The sequence below is a fragment of the Lepisosteus oculatus genome, chromosome 13, assembly GCF_040954835.1.
Source record: "Lepisosteus oculatus isolate fLepOcu1 chromosome 13, fLepOcu1.hap2, whole genome shotgun sequence".
NCBI classification, from domain to species: Eukaryota; Metazoa; Chordata; class Actinopteri; order Semionotiformes; family Lepisosteidae; genus Lepisosteus; species Lepisosteus oculatus.
In genome coordinates this window covers 13,180,088-13,206,054 of record NC_090708.1, presented here as the reverse complement: position 1 = coordinate 13,206,054, position 25,967 = coordinate 13,180,088, and the positions used below count along the sequence as shown (strand labels likewise).

At 36.6% G+C, this 25,967-nt stretch overlaps 1 protein-coding gene across 3 annotated transcripts in view; it reads left to right on the top strand.

Annotated features, from left to right (window-relative positions):
• Positions 1-25,737, top strand: part of epha4b (eph receptor A4b) — a 113,175-nt gene extending 87,438 nt beyond the window's left edge. The window contains exons 12-18 of one of the 3 annotated variants that reach the window (XR_001480125.2): positions 5,725-5,786; positions 7,938-8,147; positions 10,695-10,844; positions 13,872-14,065; positions 16,119-16,256; positions 16,957-17,300; positions 25,667-25,737. Coding sequence is in view for 1 of the 3 variants with exons in the window: in XM_006637683.3 (XP_006637746.2) it covers positions 5,725-5,786; positions 7,938-8,147; positions 10,695-10,844; positions 13,872-14,065; positions 16,119-16,256; positions 16,957-17,056 (854 nt within the window). In the remaining 2 variants the exon portion in view is untranslated. Of the gene's footprint in view, positions 1-5,724; positions 5,787-7,937; positions 8,148-10,035; positions 10,167-10,694; positions 10,845-13,871; positions 14,066-16,118; positions 16,257-16,956; positions 21,569-25,666 lie in introns of those variants that run through there. The other 2 variants (XM_006637683.3, XR_001480126.2) reach the window with 2 other exon arrangements.
• Positions 25,738-25,967: the final 230 nt, after the last annotated feature.

Below are 25,967 nucleotides of genomic sequence, written 5' to 3'. Positions count from 1 at the left end.
TGATAGTTGTGAAAGAGTTGCAAACATTAGACCTAATAATTTCTGCGTTCTTCACAGACGTCTTTTTGAAGAACGGAAAAAGGCTCACTATTAGACCCCACCAGCTGTCCGTTGCATCCTAGTCAATTTATCTGTTCAGTATAGACCCGACTGAAGGAGAGGTGCGGGTTAGAAAGTGGAGTTTGCCCAGTGTGAATTGAAACCAAAGATAATTGATGGAGTAGCTGAGCAATTTCACAGATCACAGCTCTGGGTATGCCAGTCAAATGGAGGCTGTATACAGGCGAGGAGGAGCAAGAGCAGGTCAATAACCTCAAGACCCTGTACTGAGACTCAGCTGTCACTTTCCCCCATCCCCAAGTTTAATTAAAGTCAGAATTTTTTCCAAATGAAGAGGAATAATGTGTGTATAAATATGTGTCAGAAACACTGTGCATAATATAACGCTTCAATAGGCCACTGTTATTAAAATAAAAAAAGGCAGAAATGCTGTGATTACATGTATTGTTATGCAAATTGTCCCTCTGTGGAAGAAATAAGCACAGAATAGCCTTTTATTCACTATAGTTTTGCATATCTCTAAACCATGGAATTGTCATCATCTCTGTTATCTTTCTTTAATGCACCTAACTGTCTCCTAATCTGGTTGTCTACAATTTGAAAGCATTTCAGAGTGGTCTGTGTCTTAAGCTTGTATCAAGGAAAACGCTTTCTCTGTGTTTTTAGGAAAGACAGCTTAGTGTAAAGGATAATGATAATAGAATTTAGATTTTAAATATTTATATTCAGACCTCAACTCACCACGAATAATTCTTGAATGCACTGGCGGGATTAGTATAGTGTTTAATTTAAATGTGCTTGCAGTGTGTATACCTATTTTCCTGCAAGATAATGTTACAAGAGAACCATGTATTTTGTGTACAGTATATAATAGAACGACACATATAAATCTCATAAATTGACTCCCTTATTGGAGGCTGGTTTTTCAACTGTTTTTAATTAGTGTATATTCCATTGTATGTGTGTATTCTCATGCACTTGCAAAGGTTAGTTTGTATCACTTAAAACATTTAGCTATAATTGCTTTTTTAAAGTTAAGGCGAATAGACCTTTATGATGATGGTTCTACTTGGAAGTCATGGTTCAGACCCTCAGGCTAATACCTTAGTTCAATAACCTTTAGATACCATACGTTACTATTCAATAAATCAAGAGATTAGCTCTGGAAAAAAAAAAAGTAATTTGATCCAGGAATGAGATAATTTAACAGCATTGTGAATGAACTGCTGTTAAAACAGGAACCCAGGATTTAACACATCTATTTTCAGATGGCGGTTTAACATTGGATTGAGAAATCAATACTCAATCGACACTGAGGGTAGCAACTCCAGAATTTGGCTCTTAAAATTTAAAAATTATTGCCCTATTTCAGCTTACAGCTGTATTGCAGAGCTGGTAAAGAAAAATAAATTGGCTTCTTTTATTGTCGTATTTCTCCTAAATCAGGAAGATAGGCTTTTCAGAATAGAAGATGAACTGTTTTCATAGTTCAAGGCTCAACCTTCCAGTCAGGCATAAAAAGCAATGAATCTCCTTTAACCGATACATCTCTTCACCGTTTCTTCTTATGTTTATGAAATGCTATAATTTTGTATTTTTATTGCTGGTGATGGAATGCAAAATACCTTTGGGTTGCGGAGGCTTACAAAAGTTAAAGCTGTATTGTTTAGCCTTATGTTCCCTATTCAGTCTATCCATCATGGACAACAGTACGCATGAAGCTAAATGCCAAGGTTACTGCTGCTAAGAATCACATAGCATCTTCATACCTAATATACATACTTTATATACTTGAAGACATTCTAGATAATATTGGAATACATCCTTGATGGTTTTGTGTGTACGTTGTTCTGAACTTTCTTACCAATCCAGATTTTTATATAAAAATTCTATGCCTTTAGATATTGATTTGATTGACATTTACTATAATCTACTTTTTGATCATACTTTCATTGTTCAAGATCAATAAATAATTTGGTACCATACATAAAGCACATTAGTTTGGGATATAAATAGGTTTGATAATCCTAAAGCTTGAATAAATATCTTGTGTTTAATTTCCATAATACATTTATCAAGAAATTTGATTCCTACATTCAAATGATATGTCTTTTATAGTTATTCATTGTGATTTATTTATTTTAATCTAAAATAGCCTTCTGGCAGAAAGCAAATCTAACGATGGGGTTTTTGTAGTGAGCCCACGCATGTGATTGTATCACAGGATGTAATGAATGTTATCCTTTGTCAGTTGTGGAAAATCATTCCTGTGGAATGGTTTCAAACTTTCTGTATCTTGTCAAAGTCATTTATGACATCATGGGAATTGGAAACATGCTTGGGAAGCTGGTCAGTATGTGCTGTGAAAATTAATGTATATCCTTTCATACATTAAAGTGTAGGTTTAAATAATAAGATTTCATTTAAGTGATAAACCTGAATGTCACTTTAAATGTATCCGAAAGTTAGGCAGTTCACGCTTGTCATTCATTTTTTTATTTGCAAGTAACAAACACAGAAAGCATTAGAAAACATATTTTAAAACTTTCCTTTGCCAATGTATGTTTGTTCAGCTGTTGCACTGGTGTCTTGCTATTCTGGTACGATATATCTTGACTTTGTGTTTCTGCTTGTTTTCTGTAAGATATACTGTACTGTACATTTTGTTGAAGCATTTTAAGGGTTTATTTTCAAGATCTAGAAACCAGTCAAGAAAGATGCAGGTTAAAACCTGGTAAGCTTACTACCTGGTAAGCTGAAAGGTATCCTACTCTAAGACCACCCTTTCAGCAAATCAATGCCATTGCCTCTTTCATCTATCATCTTGATAAACCAGTCACAAGAGGCGACATCAGAGATTAGACCACCTCAGTTGGTGTGGTCTCTGGTCACCTAACTGAGGCGAGACTGACAGCCACATTAGTCTATAGGATAAAAGTAAAAGGGAATTGGATTTTGGGGGGGAGTTCAGAGAGGGCATTTATCACAGCAAGATAGTGATTTAATTTGGGTGATGTATAACAGCCTGTACCCAGGCTTTTGAGGCCTAGTGTCTTGGTTCCTGCTGTGGTTCTTTTATGTTGTTATTGACCTCCCCCGTCTACTACACGCTTTCCAGCATTAGCGACTTCGGATTCAGAAAATGAGGCCAATTTATCACAGCTGACATTGCCTTTATTTACAAGTCCCAGCCCCAGACAGCTTCTTCATGTAAAATTTAGCTGTAACATTTTCTTACACTCGGTACACCTGCAGCCCCTTGTATGGCCTGAATAGAGATACGCTGGATAAAGTGAGGCAGACAGCGTAATCCTGGCTTTAATATTACAGACATTTTCTAATAATGGTGCCTTGTGATGGAAAAGAAACACTGTGCTGGAGAAGCAGCTCCGCCTCACTATCTATTCCGTCTAATCCCCAACATCGAGCACAAACCATGATTCTTCAAGGTTGCCTGTGGACAATTTCATTTTTACAAATGTACTTTGAGAAGGAGGTAGGGGGATGGAGAATTGATGCAACGCAGGCTGCATGTTTTAAGAATACCTTGATGTATGTAAGGGCAGGCTAGCACACCCAGACAGCTTGTTTTTATTTACTACCAGAATACACTGCAAATTTAGACACTATAGTCAGTTCTCTCCTATTAGCATCTGAGCTTCTTATCCCATCTGATCTGTACAAATCAAATCTCACTTTGCTTTCTTTGGGATATTCGCATCCATCTGTATTCCTCCTAAATAAAAATATACAGTAAATGTGACTTGACTGACTTGTGCAATCCAGGGAAATACATGTAACTCTGCTGTATCGAAAAGCTTGATCTGTTTCATGTTTTAAGAATTTTAAATTCATGGACGGACCACACTCATGCAGCCAGAATGTGACATGGTTAATTCTATTTTAAGAGCTGTCCAGTCATGGACGGGGAGGGATGGTATGCCTGTAGAGTTTCTGGGTCTCTTTAAAGTAGCAGCTATTAAATTAGTCCAATCAATCCAGCAACTAATTTTAGCTCAAAAAGGGATTTGGAATGAAAGACTGCAGCCATGTTTTAAACATATGTTGATACCGGCGTTCTTTCTGTAAAATATAAAAGGTCTTTTTTATGTCTTCCAGTAGTATCTAAACTAAAACAGGTCCTTTATAATTAGATGCAGAATGAAGGACAATAAGGTGTATTATAAACATGCTTTGTGATGTCATGGCAAAGAAGATTTTACTAATGAAGTACTTATTTTTCCGTTCTATGTATGTACAGTAATTGTGATTAAAATTGCCCGGTGAAAACAAACTGAGTTGCAGGGGAATTGTCAAATCTGTCAGTGTTTCATTTCAGTCTTCTCTTGTGCTCTAAAAGAAGCATTTTGAATCTACATACCAGGCTGCATGTTTTAAGAACATACCATTTATTTTGTATTTGTTTTTGATGTTCTATCCAAATCAAATTGTATTGATAATCTATCAGAACAAAAGCAAAATAACTGATATGCAGATCACTAATCCTACCAAATGTTAAGCACAAAAAGATATTTTTATGTACTGTACATTTGTATTTTATTTGGCTTCAGATATGCTCCTTCCATTGGCCAAAACATTAGGACATTTCTCAGAGGTATTTAAATCATGTTTTAAATTCATATAATATAGTGTAATTTAAATCCAGGAAGAAAAGTGGAACAATGGAAAAAAGAGAAATTGATTAGATGGCAGTCACCACCCTATTTCAGCTCCTAGTGTACAGTTAGCTAGGGTGTACTGTACAGACTAGTAAGGAGAGATCACCTTCAGCTTTGTTGCTCTTCTTGAGTGGTTTGGTGGAAGAAAGAGGCTGAGGGGCACTGCTGAGATAGATTTGAACCACGTGATTGTGGGAGTGTTTTTTTTCCGTCAGTGAGGACAATAAAGAAATGAATTGTGGCAGTTCAGTGTGTTGTCAAGCCAAGACAGACATGATTGAGTGGTTGTCACTGTGTTTTCCCATCTCAAAATCAGAAATGTATTTTAATCATCTGTAAGGACAGTTGTTTGGCTACATGCACAACAGCTGATGTATTGAGATGAGGTGAACTATGCTCCCACTAGCCAAAGTCCTTCCTCCAAACCTCTTATCCTGCCCTCCCCTGCCTCTTCCTTTGAGTCAGTTTATCACAAAGCACCTCCGCTTGACTACCATATACCCCACTGCCTCTCCCTCCCTTCAACAGGAACTCATTAAGATTCATGATATTTCTGGACAAAGATATCCTTGGTGGATTGCTTGCTCTAATTATCTCCTGACTTTTATTGAAAGCTTTGATTAAGGCCTGTCATAATGAATAACAGGCAAAAGGTACAGAATGAATTAACTGAGGCACAGTTTACAGAGATTTCCTCCCTTTTTTAATATTCAGTTGAAATTAATTGAATCAAGTGTGGGAGTTATATGTTGTTACAGGGGTATCTTTATCCTAGATGTGTAGGAATAAGAACACATCTCCTTTTCTCCTGATATATTTTCCTTCCTGATTTATAAAATCTTTTCATTTTGCTCGAGAGATCAGTATCAACAAGAATGTCCTTGACATCCATTTGTATTGTAAAAAATAACCAGATTTATTCAAACAGGTCTGTGAATACGAGTGCTAATGACAATGTTTTGTTCTGGCCTCTACTTTTTAACAGGTAAGCCAGTGATGATTATAACCGAGTTCATGGAGAATGGGTCTTTAGATACCTTCTTAAAGGTGAGTGACCAGCATCTTTCTGTCATTGACAAAAACCTCAGATGTGAGTGAGCAAGAGCTGTAGAAATCTGGTAGAAGCTTTAAAAGTTATTTAATCTCCAACCAATACGATAATTCTATTTACCCCACTAGGGGTACATCGTTAGCAAGCTTTAGAATTCCTGAGGCTTGTGAACATTTTCAAATTTCTTGCATGTCCTCATGTTACAATAATCCTAACAATGATATCGAGTCTCGTAGAATAATTCTGTTTACATTTGAAAATGAAAAGTGAAAATCTGTAGACATAAAGTTGCGAAAGCTCCCGATAAAATGCCTCACTTTTGAGAAAGAAATTTAAAAAAGCTTTTCTGAAGAATAACATATAATCCTGTTTCCTCGCATGCGACTCTGTCAAAGAGAGCTTCACAATCCCCCTGCAACAATTTCAGGAGGCTGTAGGTTTAACTGTTGCATAAATTCTTTTTGCAACACAAGGCTTTACCGCCTGTTAAACCCTGTCAAAGCAATTTCATGTCGGCATCTGATCTCCTTCTCCAAATGGCGTCTTATTTGATTGTGTTAATAAATTGATTTCGCTCACCTGCCTCAGTATATACCAACACGGAACAGTTCATAAAAGTGGAAGGGCACTTTGTACCATCTCACTCCAACTGTCTCTGTTCTGCGAGTTGTAAATTTATAACTCTGTTTTGTCACTGGGGATATCATGATATTGTAATTTCATTATGCAAAGCAAACAAATGGTTTTGTTATGGAGATCTTTTAATTACATATGTATTGAAATGAAAATGAAAACTGATGAAATTCTGTGCTAAAACTTTGGATTTCCCTGTGGAGCGCATAATGAAACATCATAAATATTCTCCATTGCTCACATAAAAAGCTAATATAATTACGGTATCAGTTTTATGGTTAATAGCTCATACAGAATCCTTCTGAATACATATGTTTAATTAGGGAATGGATCAATTAGCATCAGTCAAACAAAAAAAATCAGAACTTTCTTTCCAGTAGATTACAAGTTTTGCAGAAAGAGTGGTTTCTGCAATTGATAAAGGAAGGAAGACAATTGATTTTCAGAGGCCATGAATTAATACTGTGATTTTAGTAATTCAGCAGATGTTATCATCTTATTTACATAGAGTATACATTTACATGAAAAAATGAGTTTATCCTTGTCCTTAAATAATTTTGTGTTTTAATTTGTGATGTAGTTACTGTACAACTACACTTAATGGTAATGTACATTCATACATATTTTGGTACAATATGAGTTCATTAGAATAAATAGAATAAAGTCTTTATTTGTATGTAATTGCTCCTCTGATAGACTCTGCATATGTATCTTTATATGATTTTGTAACCACATGATAATTTTGTATTTGACTTGAAAGAAAAAAGCATTTTGAAAGAGACCAGCATTATTGTAATGATATGGATCCAAATGTGAAATAATTAAAATGTATATGAGAATAATTAAAATGGGAAATTATTTTAGGTTATTGCTATTATTAGTGCATATGTGCAAATATAATATATAATATGTAATAAATATATAATAAAAAACCTAATACTGTAGATACACAAGTGATTAGCTACCTGTATGTAATCTTTAATTTCTGATATAATGTTATACTGTTAGGATATTCAGTATTAAGTGTGCAAGAAAAATAATTACAGTGGTAAAGAAATGTGTTCTTTCAAGAATCCAACTCAACTGCTTTTTTCAGAACAACATGGCTGGTCAAATATGACTTTATTTTATTGTAAATACTGTTGCTTAGCGTCTCATAATTGGTGTCTCACCATGTTAAACTCAAGGGATTGGTTAATAATCCAATCTTTATAAAACCTGTACAATAATTAGTTTGTTTCAAATTCAACTGGTCAAAAGATAACAAACTTAAAAGATAAATACAGCACCTGTTAATGTGAAATTATATTTCTTTAACTTTCAACAGCTTCTTTATGCTGTGGGATGGTTTTCTTGAGCCAGAATTTCAGGAAGCTTTATATATACAGTAGCCTGTTAGATTCACCAGGAGTTGCTCACATATATATTTTATTAAGATATCAACATCTGAAATAACAAAATCATTAGCAACTACATTGCTGCAGGATTACAGCCTTTGTTCTCTCTTTTTACAGAAACATGATGGACAGTTCACAATCATCCAGCTGGTTGGAATGCTGAGAGGAATTGCCTCTGGGATGAAATACCTGTCGGACATGAACTATGTACACAGAGACTTGGCAGCCAGGAACATCCTTGTGAACAGTAACCTTGTGTGTAAAGTGTCTGACTTTGGCTTGTCCCGAGTACTGGAGGATGATCCAGAGGCAGCCTATACAACAAGAGTAAGTCATCAAGCATACTGCTATTAATATCCTATGACTGAAAAAAACATCTTGAATTTTATAACTTCTAGGGTACTAGGGTCATAATAAATCTGATCTCTCCTAGGCACCATACACCTTGCTCTTCAGCAGTTTCATTTCTTAAGAATTTTTTTATGATAGGCAATGTTCACTATTTAGAGAATGCTACACCCATGCATAACTTCAGTTATCTAACCATTATACAGTATCTGTGCATTGCATTAAAACAGCTTGGTTTGGTGAGACACCTATGTCAAGAATATCACAACACCTGTCCCTGACATGTTTAAAAAATAGAATTTATAAGTTCAGTCTTCCACTTCAGTTGATCTAAGAAATGATTTAAAAGAAGCTCCCAAGATGGATGTTTTCAGTGAAGTCATACCGACATACTGAGAAGGACGATAGAGTTCTCATAAAGAATAAATGAGAGGTTTGATGGAGTACTCCACGAAAAGACATCACTGGAATTAAAGCAAATATTCTGTTGTAGCTCTACCACAGAGTTCAACAAAGGAAATCGACCCTTTTTTATCCACCTGCTTCCTGTGTAGCTGTCTCAGCAGAGGTCGGTGTGAGATCAAGAGTCCTTCTCCTCTCAGCATGATCTAATTACAGCCCTGTCCAAGGATGGGGCTCTTGCTCCTGCCCCAAGATCTCATTGTTAAAGCACCCGTGAATGTGAAGTCACTGCACTCTGGGTTATCTGACATGCTGTCTGTGCAATCAAATGTGCAAAGTGCAGTGACAGCAGGACTGCCAATTATCGCAGCGATCTCGTTGAAAGGCAGAGGTTTGCTTTCATGAGTTGCTGTGAGGAACCCCAGCCTCTGAGTTTGCTTTTTATGCCAAAACGCCAGGAACTACATTGAGTCATGTACTGTATGGAATTATTTGCTTAGCAAACGCTCTTATCTGGCGCAACTTGTAATATAGAAAATAAGGAACAAGTGGCAGGTACAATGGGGAAAAATAAACTGACAATGAGGTTAGCAAGTAACTGACGAAATGGGTCACGCAAACAAAAAATGAACTAAAAATGAAAGCAGTATACAGACAGCATAGTAAACACCCTGTAGGTAGGTATTACATTGTTACAGTGATTAAGTGCAATCAATTAGCAAGTCACATTACCTGAGAATTCAAACCATTAATCCAATACAGTGTAAGAGTTATTGAAGGAGGTACTGTAGATGAGAGCTGGGAGATCACCTGCGCTGTCTAAACAGATCTCACAGAGTCTTGAGCAGCCGAGAGGTGGAGCAGCTCTGATGTCTGTGTGTGGTTCATCCCAGCAATGAGGAGCAAGGGTGGGGAGTGAAGCACTAGTGACAAAGTGGAGAGGGTCTTGTGGAAGAGAAGTGGAAAGAGTGGGGGGTGAGTGTAGAAGGAGATAAGAAACTAAAGATAGCCAGGAGCAGAGTGGTCGAGACAGACGTGGTGAGAACTAGGGTTTTGAACCAGATCCGTACAGCAGTAGGGATCAAGACGAGTTACTGGAGTAGTAGAGTAGCATGAGTATAGCGAGGTGGGGAAAACACGCTGTAAGTTGGAGTGTGTGGATGGATGGCATTGGCAAGCCAAGAGGTCAGGATTAGGAATTGTAAGGAGAAATTGGTAAGGAAGAGGCAGATTCTGTAAATATTAGGAAGGAGCAGCAGTAGCATTGCAAAGAAGTGTATCGGGAGTAGGAGAGGGAGGGGTCAGGAGTGACAGTGATGTTCTTAGGGGTGGTGAAAGAGGGGGATAGATGAAAGGAGGAGAACAGTAGGTTACTCATAACAGAACCTTGAGGGACACCAGCAGGGAGAGACTTTGGAGCAGAGATTAAATTTTGCCACTCAGGAGATCTGTTATGTGCCATCAGAAAGGTAGAAGGAGAATCAGATGTGAGCACCACCAGAAGTTCTAAGAAAGTTCCTGTCAAAGGTGTGAGTGTGAAAGGCAGCAGAGGGATGAAGAAGGATTAGGACAGAGGAGACGAAGGCAACACGAGCAGTGAGTGAAGAGAATCGTTAACAAAGAGTAGAGTTGTTTCTGTGAAGTGGTTCAGGTGAATGCCAGACTGAAGCAGGTCAAGCAGTGAGTGCTGCTAAAGTACAGCAGGGTGCAGGCTGCATACCACTTACTCGGGGGATTTAAAGAGACAGGATACAGCAAGATACCATTCGGAAAGGATGATGGATCAAGAGTGTTTTGTTTAAGAGTGGTGTAATGCAGACCTGTATAAAGACAAAGGACAAACATTCCAAGAGTAGAGTGGAGCGCAGATAAGCCATCAAGGGTAGTATGCCAGGAAAAAGGAAGCTGGCAAGATCTGAATAGAAGCAGTAGATTTATGACCCTGGAACTTGGAGGCGTAAAACAGGGTAAGATGGGGACTGAATCGAGGAAGCCGAGTCTTAGGATGAAGGTCTGATGAGTTTGCAGAAATCAAAAGAAGGAATCAAAGTCATTCAGTCAGACAGAAGTGTACTGTAATGTTTGTGTTCCGTTTAATATTGTTGCTTCTGTTTTGGTTTCAAGGGAGGAAAGATCCCCATCAGGTGGACATCTCCGGAAGCAATTGCCTACCGCAAGTTCACGTCTGCCAGCGATGTGTGGAGTTATGGCATTGTCATGTGGGAAGTGATTTCCTATGGAGAACGACCATACTGGGAAATGTCAAATCAAGACGTGAGTACACTTCAAGGCAACTGACAGTTACTAATATTTGGTAAATAAAGAACAGAAATACCGCTACTGCTAGTACTGTTTTTCAGGTTATTAATATTTTCTATATTCTCTAGTATTCCCCACAGGGGGCTGTCACCTGTTAATTTTTTTCTGATGACCTTATGGTTATTAGTGCAGAATGCTTAAGGGTATTTGATTAATGGGTACCATTAATGAGGTAATTTTTTATGTTTTCCATTAATGAATCACTAAATAAGGGTTCACCAACCCAGAATGACTTTCTCAGGTTCTATCAGTACCTGTTCCTTTGCAGCCTGCACACTGACAAGACTGCCCAGTCAAATCAATTTTTAAGCCTGCATATTTATAGTTTCTTTAACTATTCTTCTAGTAACTATTAACTATTTTTCTAGGCAAAGGGGGAGTTTTATCTATTTTTAAATTCTTGTCAAGCCTCAGCTGTAAAAATTATAGTTATATTAATGCTCTGAAAGCTCCTACCTGATTTTTTTTGCAATATTTTCATTTTGACTAAGTTTCATACTGCAAACCTATAGTGAAAATTTAATCTGTATTTTTGTTCACATTTTCTGTAATTCTGTTTGAAATATGTACATCTGTAAATAACCTTTCAGTACTTCACTGCTTTGCCAGCAGGTTAACACTGTGAAGTGAAAGGTATACCTTTTTTACAGTGAAAAGCATTGATACAAAAGCCCCATACTGTAAACCAACTAAGGATTTTTTCTCCAGCTAGGTACCACATATGAGATATCACCTTACTTGTCGTCACTACTGCATTTTACTGTATACAGTAGTAAAAATAGCATTGCAAAAGCAAAACCGTGCCAAAATATATAAAAGCCATTGCCTTACTTTAATGCTGTGTTCAATGATTCAACAATTAAAAGCCAGAAAAATATAATTCGGATGATAGTTGTGGTTTTAGTAGTTGTTCAGATAAAGGGTAAGGGGTTTGGGGCTGAAACTCAAGACTAGCTTTGCTGTGAATTTGGCTGCCCTGATAGGCAAAACACACTGTCATTCATGGAATTATGACCATTCAGAGACTTAAGGGACGTTTTGTAGGTGGTGAAAGAGAATACCTGAGAGGAAATAAACAAACCCGTACTCTTATCTCTTTGTTATCACTTTGGCTCCTACAAGTTAGGTTATTTTTATTGCCTATAAACAGTAATATAGTGCTTTAGCACCTGAAGCTCACTAATAATATCAGTAGAACTCATGGAACCTTTATTGTTCTTTTTGTAATTTTCTCATAAATTTATGATTTTATTTTGGAAGATAATCATGTCAAGGACCTGGCTTTACAAAACCTCCTGCAATATTTTTTGTTCTACTGTATCAGTTTCTGATTGTTTTCCAAAGAAGTAGACATATTGAAGAGGCAATGAAAATAAAAAACATGAGGCTTTTCATGTGCTAGTTTGAAAAATTGACTTTTGAAGATCAATGAAGAGCTTTCAGGAACAATGAAGAGTGTGTTTTTTTCTGTTTTACTTTTGGCTATTTCTTTCTAGAAAGTACTGAGTAAGCAAAGAAATCTGACGGTTCAGGCATGAAGCACAGGGGGTAGCTTCAGTTCAAGCCTTCAACCAGGCCCCTACTGTTATACTACCCAAGATATTGCAAAATCCATTTCAGGCAGAAATGAACCCTGGATACCTGGAGTACAAGGAGAAACAGATGGACTAACAAGTACTAGTAGAGAAACAGGAGAAAAGGCTGGCAGCTAAAGTAGTGGCCTTGTTCTCTTGAAGTCATGTCATTGTAAGCCTAGCTCTGTGCGGTGTTTCTTTGTTCTGCTGGAAAATGGAGTTCCAGATTATCTTGCAGAAATGGTAGCTCGAGTACTTTGTCTGTGTATCTCTCAGTCTTAAGGTAGCTATCTGTTTGCACCAAATTTGTTTAAAGGGCATTCCTACCCACACATTCACTCTTCCACTGACTGAATAAAATACTTCAGCACACTTACTCTACGGTACCTCAGATGTTCTCTGGCCCACAGAAGATGGCAATTTTTGTCAACATTACCCCTGAACAGATTTTAAACGTTTATTATTATCAAGCAGAAGTCAAATTTCAGACATTCTGACACTTGGCTTATTTCTTCCTGGAATATGTTGTGCTGTAGCTACTGTAATCTGAAAACTATTATGCAGATGGATACGATGGATGTGACAGTCCTGGGCTGGTGTGGTGACCTTCTGCCTTCCAGGATGTGGCCTGCCACTCACAGTGCTAGTTTCCTCATTTCTCCAGACGAGTCCCCTGATTGTTGAAGCAGAAAATATCATTCTCTAGGCAATGTCTCACCTGACAGACCACCTTCAGTCACCCTGATAACCCCCAATAACACCCATGTGATCTTGGTGACCCAGGTCGAGCATTTGAAGAACATCATTTGCTGTTCTTGCACAAATCAAAATAGTCCTTTTTGTGCGGCTATTTATACAGATTTTTAATTAAATGATTCTGGCAACATTAGCAATAGCAAATATTGGGCACCTGGTGTATTAATAAAACCACATTATTTTCTCTCTGTATTTTTTCTCAATGAATAATGCTACTCAAACAATGAAAAATCCTATTTGCTTACTACTGTATATCAAATGGACATAACTATGTATCTGCTCAATAAGTTATTAATATCAAATTTAGCACTGTTAGATTTTCAATGTGCTTATAGAAAGTATATACACATCGGCAAGTGTCAATGTATGTAGAGAACAAGCAGTTGTAATTCTGTACATTATTTTATTGTTTGAAAATGACCATGCACCGATGGTCTCCAGGTTCAAATGAGGAAGCTTTCAAGTACTGCAGCTCCTCAAGGGGTTAAATTGATGTTACTTTCACAGAAAGTGTATCTGTTACTTAGGGTTTTTCTACAGAAAGCAAACGTACCTTTTGTTCTAACCACGGACAAATGGGTGGGAAAACCAGCTTGTTCACTTCTTGGTTGACTTCCCTTTCTTACTCTCTGTCGCTGTCTGTCTCCTCTAGGTGATAAAAGCGATAGATGAGGGGTATCGCTTGCCTGCTCCAATGGATTGCCCAGTAGTTCTGCACCAGTTAATGCTGGACTGCTGGGAGAAAAGCCGAAGCGATAGACCCAAGTTCGGACAGATCGTCAACACCCTCGACAAGCTGATCCGAAACCCCAGCAGCCTGAAGCAATTAGCCAACAGTTCAGTCTGGTGAGTCTGGGAGCACATTTCTTCACCATTACTGTTCCAATTATAAAAGGGAGCGCCTAAATATTTTCGCTTACTGCATCCATTGCTTTCAATGTGAACCAGATGTGCATATTTATTCAGCAATTTATTTGTCACTATTGAAGCAGATGTTTCTGGGTTACATCTTGGCAGCCCTGAAAAGATGTTCTTTTATTTTGCAGCGGGTCAATTTTGTCAGGCGGTGTTTTTGGATTAGGGTGGGGGAGCACGACAATGTTTGTGTTTGCTAAATCCTTTAGCAAAGCTGTATATCCTAATGTCACTGAATAGTTTCAAAACTAATTAGACCTGACAGGATCTTTCAGCTTATCTCCTGACGAAAAATAAACTGATATTGGAATTATAGACTGCGTGCTTCTATAGTTTTCCTTAAAATGGCCGATATACTGTATACTGTAAGCCTGTACCTGAAATAAAAAATCAGAAAAATCTGAAATCCTGTAATTCATTTTAGGTGTTATTTTCCTTTCCTTTCCAATTATTGGATTAACAAACAGAATAACTCCATACAGTATAAATTTCATTTTTATTTTGCTCAAGTCAGATTATGATGTTTTTTTCCCTTTTTTAAGTAATTGCAGCTTGTACCTTATCATTCCCAAAAGTGATTTAGTCCCCCTCTCATAAAATAAATCATGTTGATGATTAATTAATAATGTCATGGTAATAAAATATAAATTAAGTACTGTAGATTGCTTATTTTTGAAACTCTTAGAGAGAGTACACAAGGCTGGTTATGTTATTTGGTTTTGCAATATATCTGAAGCATAAATGTTTCAAGTCCAGAATCCTATTTTTACATACTCAACAACTGTGTATAATATAAACTGTATAGCTACAGTACTTGTACTTTGAGAGTTAAATTGAATGAGAAATTGATTGGAACTATTGATCTGTGCACAATTCAAATTAGTTCTTCAAATCATACCTGTGCATTTCAATATCATCAATACAAAAATTATTAGGGGCAGAGTCGATAACAGTGTATAACATCTATACCGATTATAACTGGGTAATATCTTAACAAGGTCTGTCTTCAGATTGTGGATGGTCACATTTTTAGTTGAGTTTAAAAAAGAACTGCAGTCCCAATTTATCAGACTGGTAATTAAATTTTGGTAATAAATTAATTGACAGTATAGAAATAAAATAACAGTTTTTAATTAAGCACAAAATTGTGAACTTTAGGAAAGTACTGGATAGTCACCATTATGTCAAACCCCTGGTCTCACTACGGTAGTAGTGAGGGTTTGTGTGAAAAGTGATGTAAGGTGTTCCTTTCTGCTCACTGGTCACTGTAATGACTAATGTAATGTGATGTAAAAGCGAATAAATACAGCAGCACCTATTTCACCGCAGCAATGTTCCAACGCAATCTGGATGCAGAACTGACAAGTAAATTGTATTTGTCTGCAAAACCGTCTCGAAGTCAAGAGCTATTTTTCTATTGGATTAAAAGACAGGTATTCCCAAACCTGCTTGTTTAGTGGAATAGGACCGCTTCACATCACCGGACAGTTTGTTGCCTTGTTCTGAATCACAGAGTATGGCGCTCTGCATACCTGGAAATTGTAATTATTCTGAGATGTAAATTGGAGGTTTAACACATTTGTAAAACCTGTGTGTGTTTTACTTTAATTGTTGTTTGAAATGCACTCATTGATGCTGATTCTTTCTAACCCCTGAAATACAAAAATAGCATTGCAGTTTAAGGACATAAAAAGTGCTTTCCTCTTTAGGGAAATATAATGCATATTCTACTGTTTTCATACTGATGCTGCACTGTCTGAATTACTATCTACAGTATGTCGTATGTCTAAATTTAGAAAGGTACAGGTTGAGTGCCTTTCTAGGTTAGTCCACTAGATGAAGATTTCATCTTCTTTTACGACCTGAAAGAAATTTAAAGCATTTCCATACCAGTAAGGACAATGCTTTTAGCAATTTACTGATACACACAAATGAGTATTCCTCTTTTTTTAAAAAAAAAACTACTGTTCACTGCTCCTTGCAGGCAAGATCCAACAACCCCTGAGTTCAGTGTCAACACGGTAGAAGACTGGTTGGATGCCATGAAAATGACCCAGTACAAGGAAAACTTTTCAAACGCGGGCTATGTAACCCTTGACTCAGTGTTGTACATAAGTGTCAGGTGAGGACATACCATCCATTATTTTTTTTAAGTGAAACTACAGTATTTCCCTTGGGTTATCTAATGTCGTCATTTTTCCAAAAGTCTTTATTTTCTTTAAATTTCCTCAAAATTATTAACGGTAAGTCAGGCACCATGATATTATAACTGACACTGGTATACGTTAGAAATGTCAGGATTGTATGCTTTGTTTAGTAGCTGTCTAGAATGTATTGCTTCAATTTTGAGTACTTTGTGGTCTATCGGATATCCTTTGTAGGCAGTAAAGTGCCCAGAGTTAACAGACATTGAAATTTAAAATAGTGATTTGAAGGTTGGCACAATTAACCTGCTTAGTTAAGACAGATTTGTTTATGTTTTAGCATGAATAAATGCTATACAACTATACTGGTTTTCTTTGAGAAATTCTTATAGTGTGCAATTAATTCAACTGGTTTCAACACATTGGTGAGGGTCATTAGGTGGAAACTAGTGGAATATAAATCTGAATTCTTAGTGTCTCTTATGTATTAGTGTGTTTCAGCAATGTACTGTCTCTGCAATCATATCTCTGCATTGACTGTGAGCTTTTAAAGTCATGTTCATTTTGTCTTGAAACACCCAGCTAAGTAAATCCAAAAAGCCTGAACTTGTTTTAAAATAAACATATAATTAGAGTCACACATCTAAAGCACTTCTTTTTCCTTCCCTTTAATTGTAGTGAACTGGGTAAAATCGGAATTTCACTGGCTGGCCATCAGAAGAAGATCCTCTCCAGCATACAGAGTCTGCAGACGCAAGGGGCACATGTACAAGTATAACCTTGCCCATGTGCCACAGGCTCCACGAACCAAGAAAAGACTGAATGAGTTCAACATGTTGCTCGTTATTCCCAATTAACAGCTTCACCATTCAAATTGTTCTGGATAGATCTTCTCGTAAGCACTCTGGCTTCTGTCCATGCACTTAGAGACACAGCAGCGAAAGGAGGAAGAGGCTGATCTACATTAGGTCACTCGGGAGGCATCTAAGGAAAGTGCTCAGAAAAAAAATCAGTTTGTGCAAGTGAGTGTACAGTAGAATGTGAATCAAAGTTGCCTTTTATTATTTTAAGGTGTTTTAGTTTCTGAACAAGCAGTACTAAGGTCAGATCTGTGACCACTTCTTCATATACCTGTATGAGAATGTTTAAAATGCTTCCCTCTGGCACTACAGAACTAAATCTATTATTGAATTCTAAAATGTCCTGGTTTTTGACATGGTAAATCAAAGGAGATGAGATCTTCTCGGTTCTAAGTTGAAATACCTACTGTTTTAGAGGCTACCATGAATGCACAGATGTATGCCCTCTAATTTCAAATCCCAGAACTGACTAGTGGTATCAGAGAATGGAGATTTCTGGCCTTGTTAAAGAATACTGCACAGTGATATGAAAATGCTAATATCACTAGCACAATGGGAAAGACTTTATTTATTTGTGGCAAAGTAATGTGAGTGGATAACACTCACTTTTCACCTATTCACCTACTTTTCTGTTACCAGCTCCATTACAGTGACCTACTGTAATACAACAGGGTAATTGAGAGTTGTTTCGGCCTTACTTCAAGGAGCTGCTGTTATGGCTGTCTGGGCGATGAACAAAGAAGGAAAGCAGTGATACAGTGTTAAAAATACAAGCAAAACATCAGTCAAGCAAAACTTCAAGTCTTGTGATCCTGACTGCTGTTTAAAGTTTCACTGAAAAATATTGGGTCGAGTAGCGCAGCAGAAAAGAGCAAATAATTGTGGAAAAACACATGGAAAGAAAAATGTACGTACTCCAAAGTGTTTGACACGTTATAAAATATCGCTAGGTGTCAAAAGGAAATTTGACATTGCATAAACTGTTTTATAAAACATTCTTCATTCTGAATAGTGCCATGAATTCTAACTATAAGTACTGGAACATACTGGCATATGATACCTATTTTGTGCACACTGCAGTAATTTACAACTGTCAACAGCAAATCAAACACTCCAGTGGCCAGGTTTGCTGTATTAAAAATGGTATTTACTCGTTATCCCGATAGAGAGGAATAGCTGTGGAGCTCGAAGCGGGTAGTTTTCCTCAGTCCTCCATCACCGTCTGGTCACCATCATTAGGGATGTGGTGCGCCAAACTGTAACAGTTCAATGGAGAAATAGGGATCAAATGGAAGTTACTCAAGTTAAAATACTAAGGCACACGTGTAAGTGCATCAATATAAAAGCGACCATCTTCAGTTTGCCTTTAAGATTGTGCCTTACAGGTTTGGCTTACTTAAGAAGGAAAGGGGACATTGTAACGAAAGATCCATTTCCACTCCTGGAGCTCTGCACACAGAAACGCCTCCTCTGTAAAAAAGGCCATTTCCAATAAGACCCATGAGCTGTCCTGTGGAAGAGAGCCACAATATCAATAGACATTAGGATCTCCAGGGACAATGGAAATGATGTTTTTTTGTTTTTCCTTTCTCCATCTAATTTAATCATCCCAAATGAAGTCCAGGAAATCTCTACGCCTTTCAATAGGGATTTCAAACTCATTTAAAAGAGGACCTGCTGTACTTACTTCTGGTTTTTGTTCTCATCTCATAGTTACTACTCAAATTATTCAATCAATGCATAACTGATGATATTTGTGACTGGGCTCTGAGGTGTTTAATAGGTAACTCTACCTTTGATGAGATGAACATGTTGAGTAATCAGCTGTAAAGGACCTTTTAAAAATCCTTGACGTGTCTAAGAAAATAAATTGGTTGTTTAATTGTCTACTCGGGTTGGAAAGAAAAATAACCAGAACACATTAGGCCCTCTAGATACAGAGTTTGAGACTCCTGCCTTGCAACATTGATATTTATCCCACTAGATGAATGAGAGAATCATCAACCTTTGAAGAAGTGATGTAGAATGAGGATTGTGACAATGCAGGGGTGAAATGAAATAATGCAGTACGTTTACAGTAGATGTGGAATGTGGTTAAGTCCAAAGGTGGAGCAGGACACTGTAGCTGTAGTGTTAACACATCGTCACTTACAGTGCAAGTACAGTAAACACCACTCGGTAGCTCCCTCTGTTTTCTAGGTGCTTCTGTAGATTTTGAAAAAGAATCAAAAGTGAGTGCTGTCCTTTTTATAACAGATATTAACCGTCTTCAAAGCCAATTGTACCATATTGTAAAAAATGTACAGTGTTATTGATTAAAACTATAGAATGTTTATAATTATGTACTTTTATTTAGGATGAAAAACTCTAGCAGATTCAATTTAAAGCAAGACAAAAATGGACTAATTGTGGGAGAGTGCTGATGAAGAATATTGTATAGATGGTAAGCTTGGTCCTTGACAGTAAATAGTGCAATTGTAGTTTTCTTATTATTCAAGACGAAAACCAGATTCCCTGACATTAAGATGCATTTTAAACCTCACATGAAGTAAGGGAATATGTTTAAAAATCATGTTTGGCAAGTTAGTGTAAAAATGGCACTTCTCAATGAGAAGCCATAATTGGCTAAGCAGATACATATCTTGCTTTTAGGTGTCATGCAGACTGTAAGCAGGGCCCCTGTGTCAGACACATCAAGCTTCACATGCCTTCTCAAAGCAATTACAAGGATTACAATTACATTAAAGTTCAGGCTCTATGCTCCACTAAATCTGAAAGCCTATCTAAAGCCTATCTTCGTGTGGTACTAAAATTCCTGCTTTTGTCTGGTTAATTTTGGGAAATCACTCAGTTTGTATGTTGATAATATTTTCCAAAATAAAAGAGAGTATTCTTAAAAAAACATATTTTGAAACCTCTGAATAAAACGTTTTGTCACAACACACATACTGTACACACCTATACCCACACACGTATGCTAAAACAGGCGTTAACAGCTCAAATCCATTGTTGGCATAAATGTATTTTCCTAAACAGGTTATACAGTGTATAGTAAAAATGACCAGGGCTGGTTACTGTGAAACATAACACATGAAAGAACATGTCATGCTCTCTAAACTAAATGTAGAGTTTTAATTATTTTTCACAGACTTTGCTGGAACCATGAAGCAATAGATGTGAACCTGCTAAGTTTATTTTGTGTGTCATGAGTTTAGCATTTTTGGCTAGAGTCATCACCATCTGTAAACATAGTCTGAGTTTTCTCTTGCCAACTAATAATTTTCAGAAGTGATAAACTACTAAAGGCTCACAATATTTTACTTCTTATTGTGCCCGTTTCATGATGATGAAGGAAATTGTCAGCAATAAGACTTTTTAGTGGTTAAATATTATACAAAGATGAACTGCAGTACTTAGTATTAAAATTTTTTTTACCCTCATACTAATCATGGGAAATGTCTCTCAATACATAATTAAATATAAAGAAAATCTGTTGATCGTTTGTGTGGCTTGCTGAGGAGTTTTTAAATTGAGTACATCATAAATTATACTGATAATTTCATTGAATTTTGAGGGAAACAGTAATGTTTTAACAAAACTATTCTGCCTTCATTCTGTAAGTGCACATTTTTTTCATACATAAGTCTGAAATTCTCTCAGCTGTAGGGACAGAAAGTGTGCATATATCTGAAATCAATGTAAGACCTCTGGTATCTACATGACATTTATTCTGTGGACTTGCAAGTCTTTCTCCCGGTAACTCCAGTCTATAGTAAAACAAAGTAAACTATTGTACACCTTTAGATGTCAGTTATAGATGCAGATCTCAAAGACAAAACAGCTGCAAGCGTCAGAGGTTAACACTTCCCTGTCCAAAATGTACAAAAATAATGATTTCAGTATTTCCCAGTCAAATAAATGGCATATTATGACAAAAGTCTCAGATGCCCACTTCAGTGGACAGGTTAAGGGCTGTTAAAAAAGGCTACTCTACATAAACCAACACACTTGTCTCAATTGTATAGCTACGAGAACATCTAGAACATGGAAATAAGACTGCAAGCAAGCTACAGTACATTCAGTGCCATAGCTGGAAAAAGCACAGGGTTGTAATTAAATATAGCGTTATCATTAGAAGGTTGATCACCTAGTTAAGTGCAGTATGTGCAATTTTATTTTGTATTTTTATGGTAAATCATGCCTAAAATTGTCTGTAGCATTAAATAAAGAAAGAATTTAACCCTATGCCTGGTTCTGCCATTTTGTGAAAGTTTCCTGCTCATTCTTTGTGAGCTTGTTTCAATGTTCTTTTGTATGCTGTAGTCTTCTGTTTGCCCTTGCAGGCTAATATGAACTTGGTAAAGGTGTACACATTTTGAATTCTCATGTTGCTATAATAAATATGCTCATATTTTTAATTTCTCAACTGAGAGCTTTGTCTCACTTTTTATTTCAGTGCTGTTATATAATATATAGAAACTACTGGTTTGTAGGATAGTACTGTACATGTGTAAGTAACTGCTGTGCTAAACAAAATACTAGTGAACATCTGAACTATTTGCTACTGAACAAATACCTAGTCTCAACACAATAACAAGGTAGCCCTTTCCATTTGACCTACAGTAGCTGAAGTAAAAAGAATGGATTATATATAATGGATTATATACTAATCAATATCATGCTAAAATCCACAGTCTTCTAGATTTATTATTTCATAGGTGTGAGCTATGTTCCTACATCCAAGGTACCCTCAGACCTCATCAAAACATCTTATTTTTCAAACAAGCAAGCTGTACACTATGAAAGTATGATTCATAAAAAAATAAAGATATTTATTAAAATGTCAAATAAACTTTTTTAGTTTTTTGGGGTTTTGGGGCATCACTTCAAATAATGATTTGTCTTGCTTAGGACTTACTTGCAGATTACAACAAAGGCATGTCAGTTCCCAGCAAAAAAAAAACATGCTTTAATTTTAGCTAGACAGTGACTTTTATTTACATAAATCAATGTGTTATTGAAGAATACAATTTGTTCACTGCCATTGAAATTTCAACCACTGTAAAACAGGATTATATTTTATCATCTATAATTATACCCTACAACAGATATTTGCAAGTAAAGAAAATGCTATATGAAGGGTGTACTAGCATGTTTTAAAATTAAACAGACTAAACAAGAAGAAAAGGTAATTATCTCTGGATTAAGGATGAGAAGTTTTTCAATGAAACCAAGCTCCTTGCTGATGTGTGCAAGATGCATCTGTTGACTCCATGAGCTTCACTAAATCCCTCTGTGACAGCCCCTGTATCAAAAGTGGTGACAACATAAGCCCTTCCTAAGCACTTTCCATTGCAAAGCCATGGCACAGCTAAAGAGAGATGTGCCTGAGGGATTCTCTTTATAATGAATTTGTTATTGATAACACACTTCAAATCTGGGATCACTCTGCATATTTTCCAGCTGGGGATCATCAAGGAGCCTGTATCTGATGAGCTAAGCCGAAACATTCAGCTCCTTGAACAGAATTTTAACACTGTGGTACAGCATGTAAATCTGAATTCACACTAGGTGCCAGTGCTCTGAGAAACACCCATAACTTTGGTTCACTTACTAGTCCTCTTTTCTGATACAAATCAATGAGTATTTCATTACTGTCTTATTTTGTCATTGTTCTTTGTCATCTGCAACTCCCACATCCACAGACTGAAAGCATTTTCAACAGTGAGATCAGGGATATTAAAACAGTGGGACACGTCTTTTATTTTTAAACTATTTGAAAAGTTAAACTTAGACATGGGTCACCTCAAAACTTTCTTTAAAAGCTTTACGTTTATGAAAGAGATATCCTGGTTCAGAAAACCCACCTATAAGGTTTAATGGTTTATTTTTTACTAGCAAACGAGCCACATTTTGGAGTTAAACTGGGCTTAAGAAGTGATACTAAAGTCTTTTTGGTAATGATGTTCTGCACATCTTAAAATGATACTTAGATTTCAAGTGATTTAGTCAACTAAATTGCATTAAGTGCAAAACACTCCAAACTGGAACAAACTACCACTAAAACAATTTTTAGCTTATTAATCACAATTTACAAGCATTGGTATAGACACACCAATTAAAAAAAACAAGTCTTGTATTGCATGTTAGCTTCAGTGATTGGATTTAATCAGCAAAAAAAAAACAGCAACACAAAAAGTTATAACTTTGTAGTTACACTAAAAAATATTATGTTTAGTATAAATCGTACTGTATATTTTACAAAAACATCTTTGATGAAAGAGTTTTCCAGCATATTAAGATTTTATCACCCCAAGGAGACCTCTTCTTAAAAGAACCTTAGATAAAATCCTTGAAATTCAATCATTTCCTTTTCAAGCATTTCTCTTTGTGCATGTTGGCTCCCAAAAGGATTCATAAGCAATCTGTGTAGCAGTGGTAATATACAGCACAGCAGTATAATTGGCTTGACTGAAAATTGAATATATTTTAGAAAATGTATGTTTCTCATTTTTGCACTTCGAGAAAACTATCTATTAATACTAACCCAATTAAAGACATAAAATTAGCAGCAATGCAGAAAACATTACATCCTTTTGCATTGCCTAAAATCAGCTACTAAAAAGCATGGCATTAAAAGGTGATTAAGAAATTAAATTAAAAAAAATGTATACATGTTCTTGTATAAAATAAGACAGAATGAAAGGCATATACATGGGCCTTTGTGAGGCTGTGTTCCCATACTTCATATAAAAAAAAAGGAATTGAACAGTGAAACAAAAATGCAAATTGTAATCGTTTGCATTTTTGTCAAAAAGAAAATGTTTACAATAGCATCCTTCTGCTTCTGAGGGTCATTGCCATAAAAATTGCATTGTTGACTTTCGGAGCATGTCAGGTGAATCATTTTGATTCTCCTTCATTTACTGTAAGTCAAAGTTAGCAGACAGTTAGCCCTTATAAGGACTCATCAGTAGGGCAGGCCTAGCCCTGACCAATAAATTGGGTGTATTACAAGGACATACTTACAGCCTTCGTAACCCTGTGCCATACAGACGCCATACAGCTGAGGTCAACAGTTCAGAGCAAATAATTTGGCAGTCCAAGCTGGCATTCTAGAGATGAAGGATTTTAAAATACTGCTGTGCCTCAGTCACCATTATATTTGAAACCCATTGAGTTTCTTCAATATCAAATCCTTGGATAATGAGAAGCTAATGTTTTATAATGGATTTATAGGATTAGTAAAGAACAGCAAACTATGTATTAATTTTGTTCTATATACTATTCCTTCCAAGGAATAGTATTTATTACACATATTAAATGTATATTTTTAGAAAGGTAAGATGAACTAAAAAAAATAAAATCACACCACAGAAATCGGACCTGTGTGCATTATCACCCACAGATAATGTTATGTTAGCGTGGGAAGGAGATAAGTATCCATGAAATCCTAATGACCATGGTCCTAACTGATACATTTCTCAGCACTGAAAGAGAATGGAGATCTGTGTAATCTTTTTAAACATGACGTTCTCCATTATATGGGTAGTTTTTGTTCATTTCCACAACACTTGGCCCCTGGCTTTTATTCTTCAGGAGAAAAGTAGAATAAAACAGCAAGGCTGCTGATCATATTAAAATTGAGTGGATCAGGAAATGACAGCACGTTTTGTTTGCAAAACCCAGAGGAATTTTCCTATAGTTACGAAGCCTCCCCTCCATTAACCTTGGGATTCGTGTTGCACACAGAGATACTGCACATTTCAGAAACCGCCAGCCCAGAGCTGGTGGCCTGGTGTGTATTTGAAATCTGCACTGACTCGAAGGAAACCTGAGGTTTGGGTTTCCGTTTTCTGTAAAATATTCAAATCTGCTACAGATTTCGGATGACCTTTAACATTCTGGATATCACAGCAAGCGTAATGACGCAGCCAGACTTCAGAAAAGTCAAAACTGCATTTGAAAGCGCCTGATGTGCATGTGGTATAAACACTTGCCAGATTGCAAATGCCATCACTAATGAGCTCGAATCAGATTAGAAATTAAATGTAGCCCCAAGGGTTTCAAAATGTTATGCTTTACTTGTTGTGTTCGTAGGTGCAGTGTAAGTTTTTCCTCCCAATGCAAAATTGTATTTCTCATCTTGAATATTTTTTGATACTTTTAAGGACAACTTCTCCATCCAAGAACCTAGTCCTTGCTACCATTTCCTTGCAGATCTAGTCCATAATAGTGTATAACATACTTTTAACTATTACAGATATACATAGTGGTTCATTTTCTACAGCATCTACAAATCACATATATTAACAATTTATATCAAATGTCTACTCACTGGTGAATAGTTTTAGGTTCCTGTAATTTCTTTTGGTTTAGGAGCTTTGGGTTCTGTGTTCTCAAGCAGCCTGTGTAGTGTGCTGCATGCCAGGAACGTGGACACACAAAAAAAAAACACCTTTTTTTGCAGTCCGCTATGCCTCCCTTGAGACTGGTGCGCTAATTGCCCTTTTTATTCACTTTGGCAGACATTCAATGGAGGCTCGGGTGTCCCATAATGAGGGTGCAGGAGGCATTAAAAGAAAACTGGAGCACATCATACCATGATCAGCTGTGACCTTTTCAGTATGGAGTGACTTTTGTCGGGGGAGGTGTGTGGTATTGTCCAGATTTTCTCTTAGTCACTGTAAATGCTAGGTGCTTCACTTAATAGACCTGTATTGCTGCACAGTCTCACATGATCTATTTAATTGCCTTAATCCTGGGCAAATAGATTGATTCTGTACACGAACTACTTCATTTTCACAGATTTTCAAATAGACTCAAAAA